This window comes from Pelecanus crispus, chromosome 1 (assembly GCF_030463565.1).
Source record: "Pelecanus crispus isolate bPelCri1 chromosome 1, bPelCri1.pri, whole genome shotgun sequence".
NCBI classification, from domain to species: domain Eukaryota; kingdom Metazoa; phylum Chordata; class Aves; order Pelecaniformes; family Pelecanidae; genus Pelecanus; species Pelecanus crispus.
Window position 1 is genome coordinate 56793180 of NC_134643.1, and position 13642 is coordinate 56806821.

Genomic DNA, 13642 nt, shown 5'->3' on the forward strand with positions numbered 1-13642 from the left:
TTCATGTCCATTCCAAAAGCCAAATAGCAAGATGCACTTTGTGACTTGCTGTTAAATTGTGCATTGTGTTTAGGTTATCTGTGAGAAATTATGATGACATTAACTTACTTCCTTGGAAGAACTACTGCTCTGTTCTCTAGCTCTGTGATCTATGGCAGTATTTTTTAATTTTTTTTAAATCAGTGAAGTCAACTATTATCGAAACACCACTCCGTGATTTGTTTTACAGCAATGTCTTGGTGTGCATTGCTCTTCCTGTTCTCAGTCAGCTCTCTAAAGTTACTTTAGTCTTCTAATACTTCATAGTGTGGCTGCTTTCATTGGGCACTGGAAGAAGAATAACCAGTTGTTCCTAGTCCTCTTCAAGCAGTTCACCTTGCAGCTCTCCAACTTCTGGCTGTCCTGCAGTTGTCATGCTAATCTTGTTTGCATTCCACTGAGCTCACCTACCACCTTCTGACTTCACATTTGTGCACGTTTGCCCTCATGCAGCATGGTTATATACTTCTGTTCTTTTTTTTTTCTGGGCTGTTAGGTTATAAACTCACATACAAAGCACTGATTGCTTGCAGTAATTCAATATGGCTGGCCAGGACAGGTGGTAGGTAATTTGTAGTAGTGTTTCTCTCTTTATTTTTCCTTTGCTTTCTCAAAAACATGCTGACTTCTGAAGTGATGCCACGATTCACAAGTTTGTCTGGTGTATTTTCATGGCTCTTGCATGTGCCATTTCTTCTGATAATGTTGATTAGCTTGGATATTTGTTTGGTGAGTCAACTCTCCATGTTACTTCTTGCTTTCAGTGACCTTTTTGCACCTTGTACATATGTCTCACTTCAATCTCTTTATTTTGGAGTGGTCCTGTCTTCCATTCAGTCATAAATACAAGCTCCTCTGTAAAGGTCTTTTTTTTTTTTTTTTCTTTTTCCCACTGATTAACAAGAGTCTTTAAAAACAGCTGTTCTTACAGTTGTCCTTGAATGTTCTAACATACCTTTAAGGTTTGTTTCTTCTTTTATTTGCCTCTCTAGGGTTAAGCACGTTGCCCGAGTCTTACGCTGTTCAGGTTTTCATTTTCAGAACTGTCACACTAAAATGATGGCGTGCAATAAGCTTTCTTACAGAGCATTCTGTAAGATGCTCTGGATGGGGGGGGAACTTTTTTGTTACACTGGGGCATCGGGCGGCGGGGGGTCCCTCTGAGGGGGCAGCGCCTCCAGGCGCTGCCCCCTCAGAGGGACCCCCCGCCGCCGCCATTACCAGAGCCAGGCCGGCGTGGTGAACTACAACTCCCAGCAGTCCCCGCGGCCGCCGCCGCTTCCCGCCGAGCTAAGATGGCGGCCCCCAAGGAACGTGTGGTTGGAGCGGCGCCGGCGGGCTACACGGGTGAGGAGAGGGCGCGGGGGAGCGGGATCCGGGGCGGCAGCGGGGTCTTTAACCGGGTGCGTCGCCCGCAGCTCTGGCGGTGAAGTTCGGAGAGCGGCAGCGCTCGCCCCACTGTCTTTTGGTGAAGGAGCACCAGGTGCGGGAAGGGGCCGGCACCGCGCACCCGCCTCGCCGCACTCTCTTCGTCCTCAACGTGCCCCCGTACTGCAGCCCGGTGAGTGGGGCTGGGGCGGCCCGCGGGAGGGGGTAGGGGTGTCTCACCGGCTTGGTCTGGAGGCCGAGGGCGTCGCCTCAGGAGCGCCGGGCCGTGGGCGAAGGAGCCCGGCGTGCCTCGGGGTAGCTGTGGGCAGAGGGGCTGGGGTCGCGCCGGAGAGCCTCCCGGTGCGCTCTGTAGCCCGTGCCTGAGAGGGTGGGGAGAGAAATTACTCCTATTTTCCTGTACAGTTTGTTCTCTCTTATTCCCCATGCCAAGGACTCTCTGTCTAGGCTGTTCGCCCGCTGCGGGCACGTCCAGTCTGTGGACGTCTGTGAGAAGCCAGGGCCGGGAGAGAAAAAAGGAAAAATCACGTCCAAATTCTTCAACCGCAAAACTGTAACGGTAAAGCTGAGGGCGGGCAGGGGGAATACTGGTGCTTTAGTGGTCAGAATGGGAAAAGATCACAAGCACTGAATGGTACTCTTTGGAACATGCAGTATGGGAAACCATTTGGGGGCATTGGGCGATGTGATTACTTATTTAAGTTTACATTTCCTTTTTTTGCTATCCTACTGTAACTTGTGGTTTGTTTTTTATTTTATTTTTACTTTATTTGTACTACAGCTCCTTGCTGCATTGCCAATTTCCCTGGTGTTTCTGACTGGGAGTCTTTTTTTTAGGGATTTCAAGTAGCATACGTGGTGTTCAAGAAACCAGCTGGTGTCCAGGCAGCCAAGGCCCTGTCACAGGAAGGTCCCTTGCTGATATCAACAGAGAGTCACCCTGTGAAAACTGGCATTAGCAGTAAGTCAGCCTTAGCCCTCTTCCTGCTAGCTAGTGCCAGGGAAAAACTATACCACTTCCTCGCTGAATCCTACCCTGTGTGTCCCAGGTTAATTCTCTCCATTTTGTACTGAGCCAGGAGATGTCCAGGGTAGCAATCTTATTGTACTGGATGTTGTAGTCTGGTCTAGTGACCCTATGGGAGAATGGGGCCACTTGGTACAATGGAAGGGCAGTTTTTCCCGACATCTTTTCAGTATCGCATAGATTCAGAGAAACTGGCTGTGTCTTGCCCTCAAAATAGAATCCAGACTCAATAACAGGCAGCAGGTGTCTGTCAAGATGACAGCACTTCAGATGTGACACCCTTGACAGGAACGTAGCCCTGAATGTTGCACCTCTTGGGCTTCGGGCTAGCCTGCTCCTGCTTGGGAAAGTTGCAAGCTTTTCCCATCACTTACTGGCTGTGGTCTGGGCCACAAGTTGGTTGAGCTGTGGCAGTGGGGAGGCTGAACAGGAATGGGAACAGAGTGTGTCCTTCCCCACAGCAGTTCTCTCTAGAGCTGCCCAAAGGCATCACACTAGGGCTTGCTTCTAACCAAGGCTACTACTGACTTCTGCCCTCTCTTGTCTCAGAGTGGATCGCCAGCTATGAGGCCTCAGTCGTGGATCCGGAGGAGCTGAAGGCCGAGGTGGACGCCTACATGCAAGACTATGACAAAAAGATAGCAGAGGTGAGGCCAGGCTGGGGAAGGAACCCAGCTAAGCAGTCTGTTTGGGGAGAGGAAGGGAAGAGAGAAGATCTCTTGGTGCCCTGGCCTCAGTGGAAGGGGCAGAGAGAAACACACTGGTTGGCAGGGTTGGTTTACTCCCAGTTGCTGGTGGGCAGTCAGGTCCTGGTTTGGCCCACAACACCTGACCCTTCCACCCTGGGCTTACAGTAGGTATCCACAAATAAACTGGGTCCTGGCTAGTGTGCAGTGTTGTGACTGAGAGTTGAATACGTGCGCCCTTGGTCCTGTGCCTTCCTTCAGTCTTGTGCAGAAGTACGAGCTGTAGCATTGCATGTGTGTAAGGGGGACTGTGGGGGAACCGTGCATCAGGCTGCTGGCAGCCTGTCTGCACTGAGCTGCCTCACACTTCTGTCTTTACAGGAAGAAGCCAAAGCGGCCAAGGAGGAAGGCATTCCAGATGAGGAGGGCTGGGTGAAGGTAACGCGGAAGGGACGGAAGCCTGGCCTGCCCCGGACAGAGGCTGCCAACCTGCGGGTGCTGGAGAGGGAGAAGCAGAAGAGGGCCCGCAAAGAGCTGCTGAACTTCTATGCCTGGCAGCATCGTGAGAGCAAGAGAGAGCGTGAGTGTCAGAGTCGCCTCCTACCCCTGCCCATGTCTCTTGTGTCTCACACTGTGGCCCAAAGAGTGTCCTTTTTCCTTCAGCGGAGGCTACATCCAGCTGCTAATGAACAGTTGGCTGGGTGGTTGTGCGAATGGCCTTGCCAGCTTTTGAGGGCCCCTTGCCACCGCCTGTCCTAGCAAAGGCTGCTGGAATATTTTGTGGGAGAGTGCTCAGGTCGTGGCTTTCCAATAGATGTTTCTTCAGTCAGCACAAAGGCAACTGAAAGGGAAAACTAGCCTGTTTTCTCCCCAAGAGGGAGCTGCAGCACTGCTGGAGGTGAATGGCCAGAGCCCCAGCTTGGCACTCAGCCCAGGTGCAAAAGGACCTGCTCTGGGAAGTGTGTGTGTGTGTTTGCGAGTGTCAGGACTGAGCCCCTCCCAGTGCGTGGCAGTGAAGCTCCCCAGGAAAGGGAGATCTGCTGCTCGCATGTGACCTGTCCTCTTTCTGCCTGTTTCAGACATCGCCCAGTTGAGGAAGAAATTTGAGGAGGACAAGCAGAGAATTGCGCTGATGCGAGCCCAGCGCAAGTTTCGGCCGTACTGAGCTGTGCTGAGTTATTTCTCAGATGCCTGTGGACTCCATGTGCCAAAGGATTTCAGGGAATTGAGGCAGCCTCAGGTTGTCCCTGCCCTTGGATCTGAAATGGGAGATCCCAGCAACCACCGTTGGAGGGGGGGTTTCTTCCACTCCCACCGGTATCCTCCTGCTCTCCCGGCCATCGTCCAGCCCTGTGGCACCACTTCCCAGGGTGCTCAGGCCAAGGGACTGAGGCACTTCCTGTGACAACCTGTATCTCCCAGCCACCCAAGGCCCTCCTAAAGCTTGGTGAGAGCTGGGACCTAGCACAGCCTCTGTGGAGGCAGGGAATGGCTGCAGAACTGTAAATAAACTGCTGCTGTGTTCTCAGAACATGGGAGTGCCTCTCTCTTTCCTGTGGTCTGCTGTGGGGGACAGCTGCTTGCATGCTGGGGTGGTGATTAAAGTCATGGTTTGCATGCCGGGTACTCCTTTGCACATGTTATCTGGGGGTGAGTAAGAAGAGGAGGGAAGTGACTTTGGGAAAAGCCCAACTGGGAAGTTCCCAGACCTGTTGTCACAAGCAAAGATCAGTGGTGTGGTACAGAGCCCTACCCCTTCCCTTGGTGTTTCCTTCCCAGGCTGCTCCCTCTCAGCCAGGTGTTGTGCCCAGTCTTCCAGTTGTGCATGGACCTCTACAGCCAGGTCTAGCTTGGGCTATGGGAGCTTCTGCTGTTCAGCTCCATCACTAGAACAAGGTAAGATGGCAGCCTGGCTTTGGAGGGGAAAAACCAAACTCTTGCCAAGGCCCATTTCCACTTAAGCTGTCACCAGCCCACAGGAGGCAGGTGAGGATGGTGATGGGCACATCTGGCGGCGGGGCAATGCTTTTGTACTGCCCAAGTAATGTTTGTGCAGCTTTGGACTTGATGATTGTTCACCCCAGTATACTCTGATCAGAAAGGGGCTGTAAACCACCCACCCCCAGGCTTCTACATGTTTATTTTACTGCCTGCAGCCTCGATATGGGCATGACCGTGAGTGTAAGGTGGAAATGCTGGTAAATTCCACAGAGCTGGGTTAAAATGGATTTAACCTCCTCTAGAAAACCCACTGTAAATGCAGCTTCCATTGTATGAGGAGACTGCCAGACCTCCTTGCCTCAGTTGGCTTTTTGCATCAGTTTAACTAGGAGGCAGATGGATCCTTAATACGCTGTATCTAAAGCAGAATGCATGCAAAAATCACTGCCTCCTAAGACTGGTGTTTCAGCTGCTTGGGTGAGCATCCCAAAAGAAAGGAATTTCACTCTGCTATAGTCAAGAAGACAGAGTTAACATTGAGAGATTAATCTTTATTTAGAAGGATAGAAATAATCTCTGCCAACTTTTCCATTATTAGTAGTTCTTCTAGCTGCTTCAGCTAGAGGATTAGTGACTCATTCCTTAGGAGTTCATGGTGAACCAGGTGGGCCAGGTGAGCTCTTATTTAAGCTGTTTTTTTAAACAAGCAGCAGCTCTCAGAGTAGAACAGAGATGCTGAGGCCCTCCGAGCTCAGGCACCCATGGAAGTAAGAGAAGCAGAACACCTTCCTGTTTTTTCAGTAGTTCTAACCCTGGGAGGAGACTGGTCGCACCATCCTCAGGGAGGAAGTGAGGTGAGCCACCTGTTTCTTGCTATGCTCCAGCTGGTGCTGCTGCTCCCACAGAGGATGCCTCTGCCTGTATTCCTACCCCACTTCAGGGTGCATGTTCGGAGCAAGCAAGGGGAAGGCCACTCTGGGCCTCTATCCCTGTTCTCACAGAGCTGGAAGTAGAGGAAGGATTCCCTTTTCCCTTTGACAACTGAGATACTTTGCGCAGCCCTCCTCCAGGGAACCCCCAGCAAACCTGCTTCCACCCTGCAGTGAGCTAAGCTTAGGGAAGAGTATCATGAAGCTGATGTTGGATGCAAGGTAGGAATGGTGACAATTCCTCCAGAGCCTGCTTTTTAGCTCCCTGTTCCCCTGGACTGCTGCAGCAGTGGTTTGTCTTCCTAGAGCCTGGCTCTGTTATTCTGCGCTGTCAGGAAGTTGCTGATGATCCCAGACACCACCTCGGGCTCGTTCAGGTGCACAAAATGACTCCCAGGCACCTCTACTAGCTGGATGTGCTGGAGGGAGAAGACACAAGAAGTGGACGAGGAAAGCATTCCCTCAGGCAAGCTGTGTTTGTTGTGTGGCACTTGTGGGGGGGCGAGGCAGGACAGGGATGGGAGGACTAGGGAAGAGCTGGGTCCAGAGGGCAGTGCTGACTTGGGACTTTGGCAGCAGGGGCAAGGTTGGCTTCCCCCCTCCATGTGAGGGCTGTGCCATTCAGGATAAATCACCTAGTGGGGGGTGTCCGCCAAGGTGAGCTGCTTCCTAGCTGCTGCTCCCAGGTTGGTGGTGTATAGAGTGGAGATGCAAGGATGGAGTTTGCTCTCACCTCTTTGAGGGTAGACTCGAATGCCTCACATATGGCTTTCATAAAGTGATTTCTGCTGTCTAGCTTGTGCGGCACCAAGAGTCCATCTTGTGCTCTGAAAAGCAACAGCAAGGTTCAGTGCAGCACATAGCATGCCTCTATTTGTCTTTGCTGCTGTGCTGGGCAGAAGCAGCGTCCCCGAGACTGTGGGGCTCCAGAGCCACCCGCTATTTCCAGGCTGCTTGTAAGCAGCAGAGTTACAGGGTCATACATGGTAGTCACAGGAGCACCCCACAGCTCGGCTAAGCTGCTATTTTGTATCAAACTATCTGTTTAAAACCTTGGGTGACTGCCTAGTAGTATCAGAGTGGAGACCGGTTAAATATTATCCCCCAGGGCTGGCTCCTTAACAGGTCTGAGTACATCATTCCCTGCCCCATGCTGTCTTCTGCTCTTAACTTTTTCCTTCCAGCCAGCTTCTACATCTCCCCTCTGTCCCTTTCCCCACTCCATGCTGCTGTTTTAAACAGGGTATGCGCTGCTTGGAGAGGGAGGTACCAGGGCAGTCCTGGAGAAGACAGCATCATACCTCCTGCAGAGTTAAGATCATGCTGTCTGCTACTGTGACGCAGGTGATGGGACAAGGTGACATCCCAGGCTCGAAGGGGTGTACTCTGTATGGCCTAGAGGACTTGTCCTCACCACAGTGTTGCATTTCTGGACAAGCAGGAAAATCCTTAAGCTCTTACAATTTCAACAGACCAGGGAAGCCAAAACTGCGCCTCATTTGTCAACTTCTCGCGCTTCCTCTCATTTCTTAGAGTCTTTTAACAGCACCACACAGGCCAAGGCAGCCAGAGCCCTGCACATCTTGCCCTCCAAGGAGAGGAGTCCTTTGCAGAGGAGGACTGACAGAACCAACTTCCCACCCAGAGAGCTTAACAGCTTGGGGGCTCTCCACAAGGCACTGGCTGCCCCCCCATAGCTTTTCCCTGCCCTGGGCACCCAGGGGAGAGCTTGCAAGAGCTATGTCAGGCCAGGGGCTCCAGGACGAGCTGGAGGAGGTAGAGGCTGCTGTGGCTTCACCTCTTCGCTCAGGCAAGAGGTTTTGGGGTCTGGAGAAGGCAGCAGGCTGGGTTTCTGTGACTGGGGGAAATAGTCAAGGCCAGGGCAAAGCAAGTAGGAGCAGTGCTGTGGAGGGTCATGTGTTTGCCACAACAGTCCCTTGCTGTAGGGCCAATGGACAGAAAGTCATAGGACAGCAGCATGAAGGCACGAGCGTGGGGAGGATAGAGCAGGTCTGGCATTTCCTTGGTCAGCCCTGCACCAGGGAGGCCCAGCCTGAAAATGCAGCGCCAGGCTGGGAGGAAGATGTGCCAGCTGCTCTCTACCTGCTCCAGGAGCCTGCCCAGCCCAGGGCAGCAGTGAGGAACTAGGAAATGGTTCTCACATGAGTCTGTACTGTTGTGCCAACTGGCCTGAAGGTCTGGGTGCCCAGTGCAGAGGACTCCTTTCTAACCTTCATTCCCTCCACCCAGGGCTGCAGGGAGGCAGCAAAGGTTGGTTTGGCTTGTGCCTCACTCACACAATGATGAGAACACGGTCCTGAATCTTCTGCAGGAGCTTCACGCACTGCTCCGCTGTGAAGGACTCTCGACTTTGCTGCAGGTGCAAAGATAAAGAGAGCGGCAAAGGTCAGGGACAGCAGCTGGGGGCAGAGGGTGTCCCTGACCCCTGCCGCACTAGTGGCTCTAAAGGCAGAAGCGGCTGCGGCCCCAAAGCTGCTGTGCTGGGACACGACAGGCAGCCAGGCTGTGCACAAGAGTAGCTGGCTCTGCAAAGGCTCCTTCTGTCCAGCTGTGTTTCAGGGCTGCCAACAACGCTGCCTGCTGGGATGCAGCACATATGGGAATGATCTCATAGCAGAGAAAAGCTTTAAAAATCCTTTTACTAAAAAGGAGACAGTACAATACTCTGGCTTTCATAGCCTGGCAGTAGCACAGGTAGAGGAGGCCCTACTTGCTCAAAAGTGGCACAAAGCTATCAGAATATCAAACATAAGGACTTTGCTCCACTCTTTCACTCCTTCTTATACGGGTGACCTGACAAAGAAGCTGACCAAAAGCATCTATCCATCTGCTGCCTGAAGAGTTATAATGGTAGGAAAGCATGGCCAGGAGGCCCTGGGGCAGAGGAACTGCTAAATAATTCTGTAACATTTTCCAGTGACTCTGTAAGCTGAGTCAGTTAATGATCAAGTGCAGGCTCTTTCAACAGCAGCATTTAAAAGAGATGTGGGAATTGGGGAAGCAGAAAGTAAACAGTTGGGTGGAGGCCGGGGCCTGGGCTCAGTGAATGTGCCTCCACTATCTCTGAGTTTTCTGTAAACTTAAGGCTCAGAAGCAGCAGGGGGCATGTCAGAAGAGCAATGCTCACCGTACGCACTCTCATGTCTCTGTTATACACCAGCCCTGGAATGAAAAAACAAGAGAAGGTTTTTCATGTCTCACAGGAGCAGGAGTTGCTCTTCTCACCTTTGGGGTCTGCCCAAGACTTTTTGAAACAAGAGGAATAGGATTAATTCAGATTTTCCCTTTTTTGATTTCTTTTCTTTAGCCATTCTAGGACTTGAGCACCATCTCCAGTTGCTGGGAATGGAGAGCTCTGCCTCCAGACCTAATTGATCCCATTCAGGCTGCGTAAACTTGTAGCTAGGGCGCCCTGTACCCTGTGGAAGACAATGGCTGTTGGCACCACTCCCTTCCCACACCCAGCATTGGCCCAGCACTGTGATGAGCCCCGTCTCCAAGCAGCCCCTTACCAGCGGGTGTCTCAGTTGCTCCTCGCTGCAGTAGGATTGCCCCACCCTCAGCTGTCAGATGTCTGTTTGCTTCTAAGAGCCTGGAGGAGACAGGGCAAAGAGATTGTTCTGCTGGAAAAGGGAGGAAGCGAAGCGAAAATGGCATGACAAGGTGACAGCGAGCTCTCAGGCTGCTTCAGAAAAGAGCAGGAAGAAGCAGCAGCTTCTGGCAGCAGAAGCAAAAGGTCTTGCTGAGATTCCAGAGGAGGACTTGAAAGGGGAAGTGCAAGGACAGTTTTTCTTTCTCATTCGTGCAGCTGTAACTCTGTCCAAGGTGAGGGCAGGCAGCAAATGAAGAGGACAGATGGGAACCCACCTCTGCAATGCTGCTTCAGGGCTCCATGCTTTGGGAGTTTGCTGCTTTGCCTCTAGACTCAGTAATCTGTCAATCACCATCCGTTTTGATTTCAGCCATGCCTCAGTGTCCTGAAATAAAGAGAGTTAGGGAACAGGAGCAACCCCTCTCTTGTGAATCATTTTACCCCTTACCAGAGAGTAGAAGTCAGCATTTCACCCTTCAGCATCCCTCAGAACTGGTACTAGTTATGGACATCATATTAAAAATGCCCATTTCTGGGGAAAAGGGAACAGCAATGCTTAAAAGGCAAGGTAAGAACAGAAAGCTAAGCACTGCTGTAAAGAACTTACTAACTTCTTACACCTGCAATCTTTTCTACCCCTTCTTAACTCACTTCTAAGTTGAGGACAACTGTCCAAAAGAACAAGGGAAATCTGGTATCTTTTGTCTCTCTGACCCTGGGCTTCTGTCCCACTTCTGCCAACCAAAGCCCCAGCAGGTTCAATCCCTGCTTACTGCAGGGGGGTTGGGCTCGATGATCTCTCAAGGTCCCTTCCAACCCAAAGCATTCTATGATTCTATGATCTGGTAGCAATGATGACAGGTTGGGAATGTAGCTTTATGTCCTGCCAGGAACAGAAAAAGAAATCCACCAATCTTGCACCCAGGTCACCCAACAAGCTGTTGGCAAAGAGACAACCTCGGCTGGCCGTTGCTTGGACAGAGGTTCCAGTTCCCTTTGTACAAGGGCATGGCACAGACAAGTAAATTTTGTTGCTAAGGGACTGCAGGATGTGGAGCACTACCAAGTGTCCCCCAAGGGCCACCCTAAGCAGGGACCTCAGTCCATGCAACAAGGAGCAGAGCTATGCCTGCTAAAAAGACTGCCCTGAGACTTGTGTGACCTGCCAGGAACTGGTCATATTGGTGCTTTCTCTGAACAAGTGAGGGAAAGAAAAAAAAAAAATCTTTTTTTATTTATTTTAAAAAGGAAGGGGAAGGACATGTGAAATCTAACCTCTGGAGCTAGCAGAAAGCCAAGATTTTCCAGCAGGATCAGCTTGTCCACCATCTCAGGATAAAGGAAACAGAACTGAGGAGAGATGAAACAATATGAGAGAAAAGCTGAACATTGAGTGATGTCTTTGTCCTGTTACACTGGAGAGGGGGTCAGGGAAGAGCCTCTCCTCCCCTGAGATCCAAGTGCCACACAGTCTGTCCCTTCATTCCTCTCCAATTAAGCTACGGAAATCACAAACCCCCATGAAGAAAGGATGCTTTACTCACCATTCCAGCCACAGACCCACCTGCAAAGGAAAGAACTGTGCTCGCTTATGCACTGGACACCCCCCAGTAACAGAAACTCCCCTTCCCCACAGCAGGAGCTGCCTCTAGAAGCACAAATGCATGCTGTACCACAGGACAAAGCCCCAGCCACAGATTAAAGCTCTCCCAGCAGTCAGAGAGCAAGGCTATTGGCCAGCTGGACTGCCTGTCCTGCACCATCCCCATCTCCCTTTCAGACAGCAAAGGCCAAGGTGGAGTTACTAGTTAAAACAGCATGGTGTGCAGGTCCTGTGAGCTGTGGCCAAAGCAGCCCTGGGGAGCAAAACCCAAATCACGGCAAAACCCAGTCACGTCCCAAGCATAAAGGGATAGAGTCTGGAATCTGGTTCCACTCAGCAAGTTCCATGACCTGCCAAGAAGGGCCCTGCTGTCCCCAGGCTTTGTGGCCTTGTGGGGACCAGGCAAGAAGGCCTGCTGCGAATTCTCCTGCTGCAGACCACCCCTCTTTGCCCATCACTGTTCCCTCCTGGGAGTAGGGGAAAGGCCCACAGCAAGAGTTACCACTGTTTGTACTACAGGGTCTTGAAAGCAGAGATATTTCAAACAAGGGCACAGATTTTTCAATCACTCAAGCAGGAACCTGGTACTTGACACAATATAATAAATATTCCAACCCAGCTCCTAGCAGCAAGTCTTTTAAGTTAATTACCTACTCCTATTTCCACAAATCTTGCAGCTTACAAGGACAAGAGCCACTTACCCATACTGTGACCCATCAGGGTGAACCGTCTCCACTGCAAGGCTAAGTGGCAACAGACAAAATCAAACAGTGCTGCATTAGAAACCAGAGCAGTGGCATCTTGCTGCTTCTCCACCAACATGGGCCCCTTCTCCCGGGAGGGCTTTCGCACTGCTTAATTTGCTTCCTAATCCAGAAACAAGGTGGCTAAGTAGGCCAGTTTTAAAGAAAAAGAGCATCCACCACCTCATTTCCTTGGTAGTTAAGTCACGCAGCTCTCAAGCTCTCTCTGTATGGCAAACAAACTACAGCAAATTCCCATTCATTGCCAAACACGAGACTGGCAAAAAGCAAAGGAGCCTGACTGGGCAGCATCTGTTGGAAGAGAGAGACCTTGACAGAGCATCCTGCTGCAGGGCATTCCACAAGAGCTGTGAGGACACAGAGCCAGGTCCACTGCCATGAGGAAAGTATGATTATTCCAAGTGAAAGCTCTCTGCACCATTTAGCACATCAGGCTCTTCAGTCTGTTTTTAGGGCACTCTGAGAGGCTTATGGGAAAATACTGCTTCATCAGTGCTGCCCATCTGAAATGTACCTCATGGAAAGGTGTGTTTTACCCTCTGGCACATAAAAGAACTTCCAGAGGTTCTCTGTATGCTGAATGAGGGATGCAAAACTGCACATGCCACAACCTCCCCCAAGATCAGCATACAGACAGGCAGTTAGATCAGGAGTTATTAGGCGCCTAAGACACCTTGGCTTTCAGATTTCTTTGTATGATACTAAAGCAAGCAGCAAGCTGCCATCAGGAAGAACCAGAAGAGCCCCCAACTTACACCTAACACTGGTTAGAGGTTACTGGCTGCTTACAAAAAGTCAGTCTGGCAAAACTATTTAGTTGCATCCACCACTTCACCACTACTGCTTTTTAGTATAGAAACACTTGCTTCCCAGGGCTTACTGTTTCTTCCTCTCACAAAATAGCAAGAAAGAGGGATGCTTATTCAGTCTGTAGTCACAAAGCACAGGCTAACATCAGGCTGGGGAGAAGCAGAGGGAACTGATCCCTCTCCTGGCAGTAAACGCTGCCTGCTTGTTCTAAGGAGCAGAACAATATAGCAACCCCTGCAAAAACATCCACTCAAAGGTCCCTTCAACTACCCACCTGCTGCCACCCGGCGCACATCGCTCACATAATCCAGAAAATGGTAGGGGGAGCCTGCAGGTCGGTGGGATGACAAACCATGGCCAGAAAAATCCATTGCCACATAATAGCAATCTGAAAGGGAGAGAGTATCAGATGTGCAGCCCTGCAGCACAACAAGAACCGCCCTGATGAGCCAAACCTACCTCTGGGGAGCAGTGGAATGAGCTTGTCAAAGGTGTTGGCATTGTCCAGCCAGCCATGCAAGCACAGCACGGGGTGTCCGTCCAAGGGTCCCCAGGCCTTGGCTGCCACGTGGCCCCAGGGCACAGGGAACTTCAACTCTGAGAACATGCCCAAAATGGAGTGCTCCCAAGTGATGTCCCTGGAGAGCCACGTGCTCAGAGTAGGTCCCAGGGATCTTGTTAATGGCCCAGAGCTCTGAAAACAGTAATACAGGTCTTTAGTAACTCACCAGCCTCCTGTGGTCTTAATTAGCAGCTTGCTGATTTATAGCTCCCCATTCAACATCCCAAGCTGCTGTCCCTGCCTGCCTGTTTGGGGAATCCTCCTCCCAGCACATACTAGTGA

The 13642-nt window shown here is 51.2% G+C and overlaps 2 protein-coding genes across 2 annotated transcripts; one reads left to right on the forward strand and one right to left on the reverse strand.

Moving 5' to 3' along the window:
- Positions 1-1314: 1314 nt before the first annotated feature.
- RRP7A (ribosomal RNA processing 7 homolog A) lies at positions 1315-4649 on the forward strand. The gene is made up of 7 exons (XM_075719468.1): positions 1315-1386; positions 1458-1600; positions 1859-1984; positions 2263-2386; positions 3002-3099; positions 3520-3718; positions 4218-4649. The coding sequence occupies exons 1-7, from the start codon at positions 1335-1337 to the stop codon at positions 4301-4303; spliced, it is 828 nt and encodes a 275-aa protein (XP_075575583.1). The 5' UTR covers positions 1315-1334; the 3' UTR covers positions 4304-4649.
- Positions 4650-6310: 1661 nt separating this feature from the next.
- Positions 6311-13405, reverse strand: SERHL2 (serine hydrolase like 2). The gene is made up of 11 exons (XM_009486908.2): positions 13258-13405; positions 13073-13186; positions 11926-11967; positions 11166-11185; positions 10897-10971; positions 9897-10006; positions 9542-9621; positions 9157-9191; positions 8306-8382; positions 6742-6835; positions 6311-6427 (listed from the first exon to the last, which is right to left on the reverse strand). Exons 1-11 carry the CDS (start codon positions 13403-13405, stop codon positions 6311-6313), a joined length of 912 nt encoding a protein of 303 aa, XP_009485183.1.
- Positions 13406-13642: the final 237 nt, after the last annotated feature.

Excerpts from the sequence above, each read along its gene's own strand:
- SERHL2 (XM_009486908.2), bottom strand. The coding sequence starts at position 13,405 with ATGTTCTCAGAGTTGAAGTTCCCTGTGCCCTGGGGCCACGTGGCAGCC. Across the intron at positions 13,187-13,257 it reads CATTCCACTGCTCCCCAGAG|ATTGCTATTATGTGGCAATG; the intron begins GTAGGTTTGGCT and ends TCTCCCTTTCAG. Across the intron at positions 8,383-9,156 it reads GAGACATGAGAGTGCGTACG|CAAAGTCGAGAGTCCTTCAC; the intron begins GTGAGCATTGCT and ends TTGCACCTGCAG.
- RRP7A (XM_075719468.1), top strand. The coding sequence starts at position 1,335 with ATGGCGGCCCCCAAGGAACGTGTGGTTGGAGCGGCGCCGGCGGGCTAC. Across the intron at positions 1,985-2,262 it reads TCAACCGCAAAACTGTAACG|GGATTTCAAGTAGCATACGT; the intron begins GTAAAGCTGAGG and ends TCTTTTTTTTAG. Across the intron at positions 3,100-3,519 it reads ATGACAAAAAGATAGCAGAG|GAAGAAGCCAAAGCGGCCAA; the intron begins GTGAGGCCAGGC and ends CTGTCTTTACAG.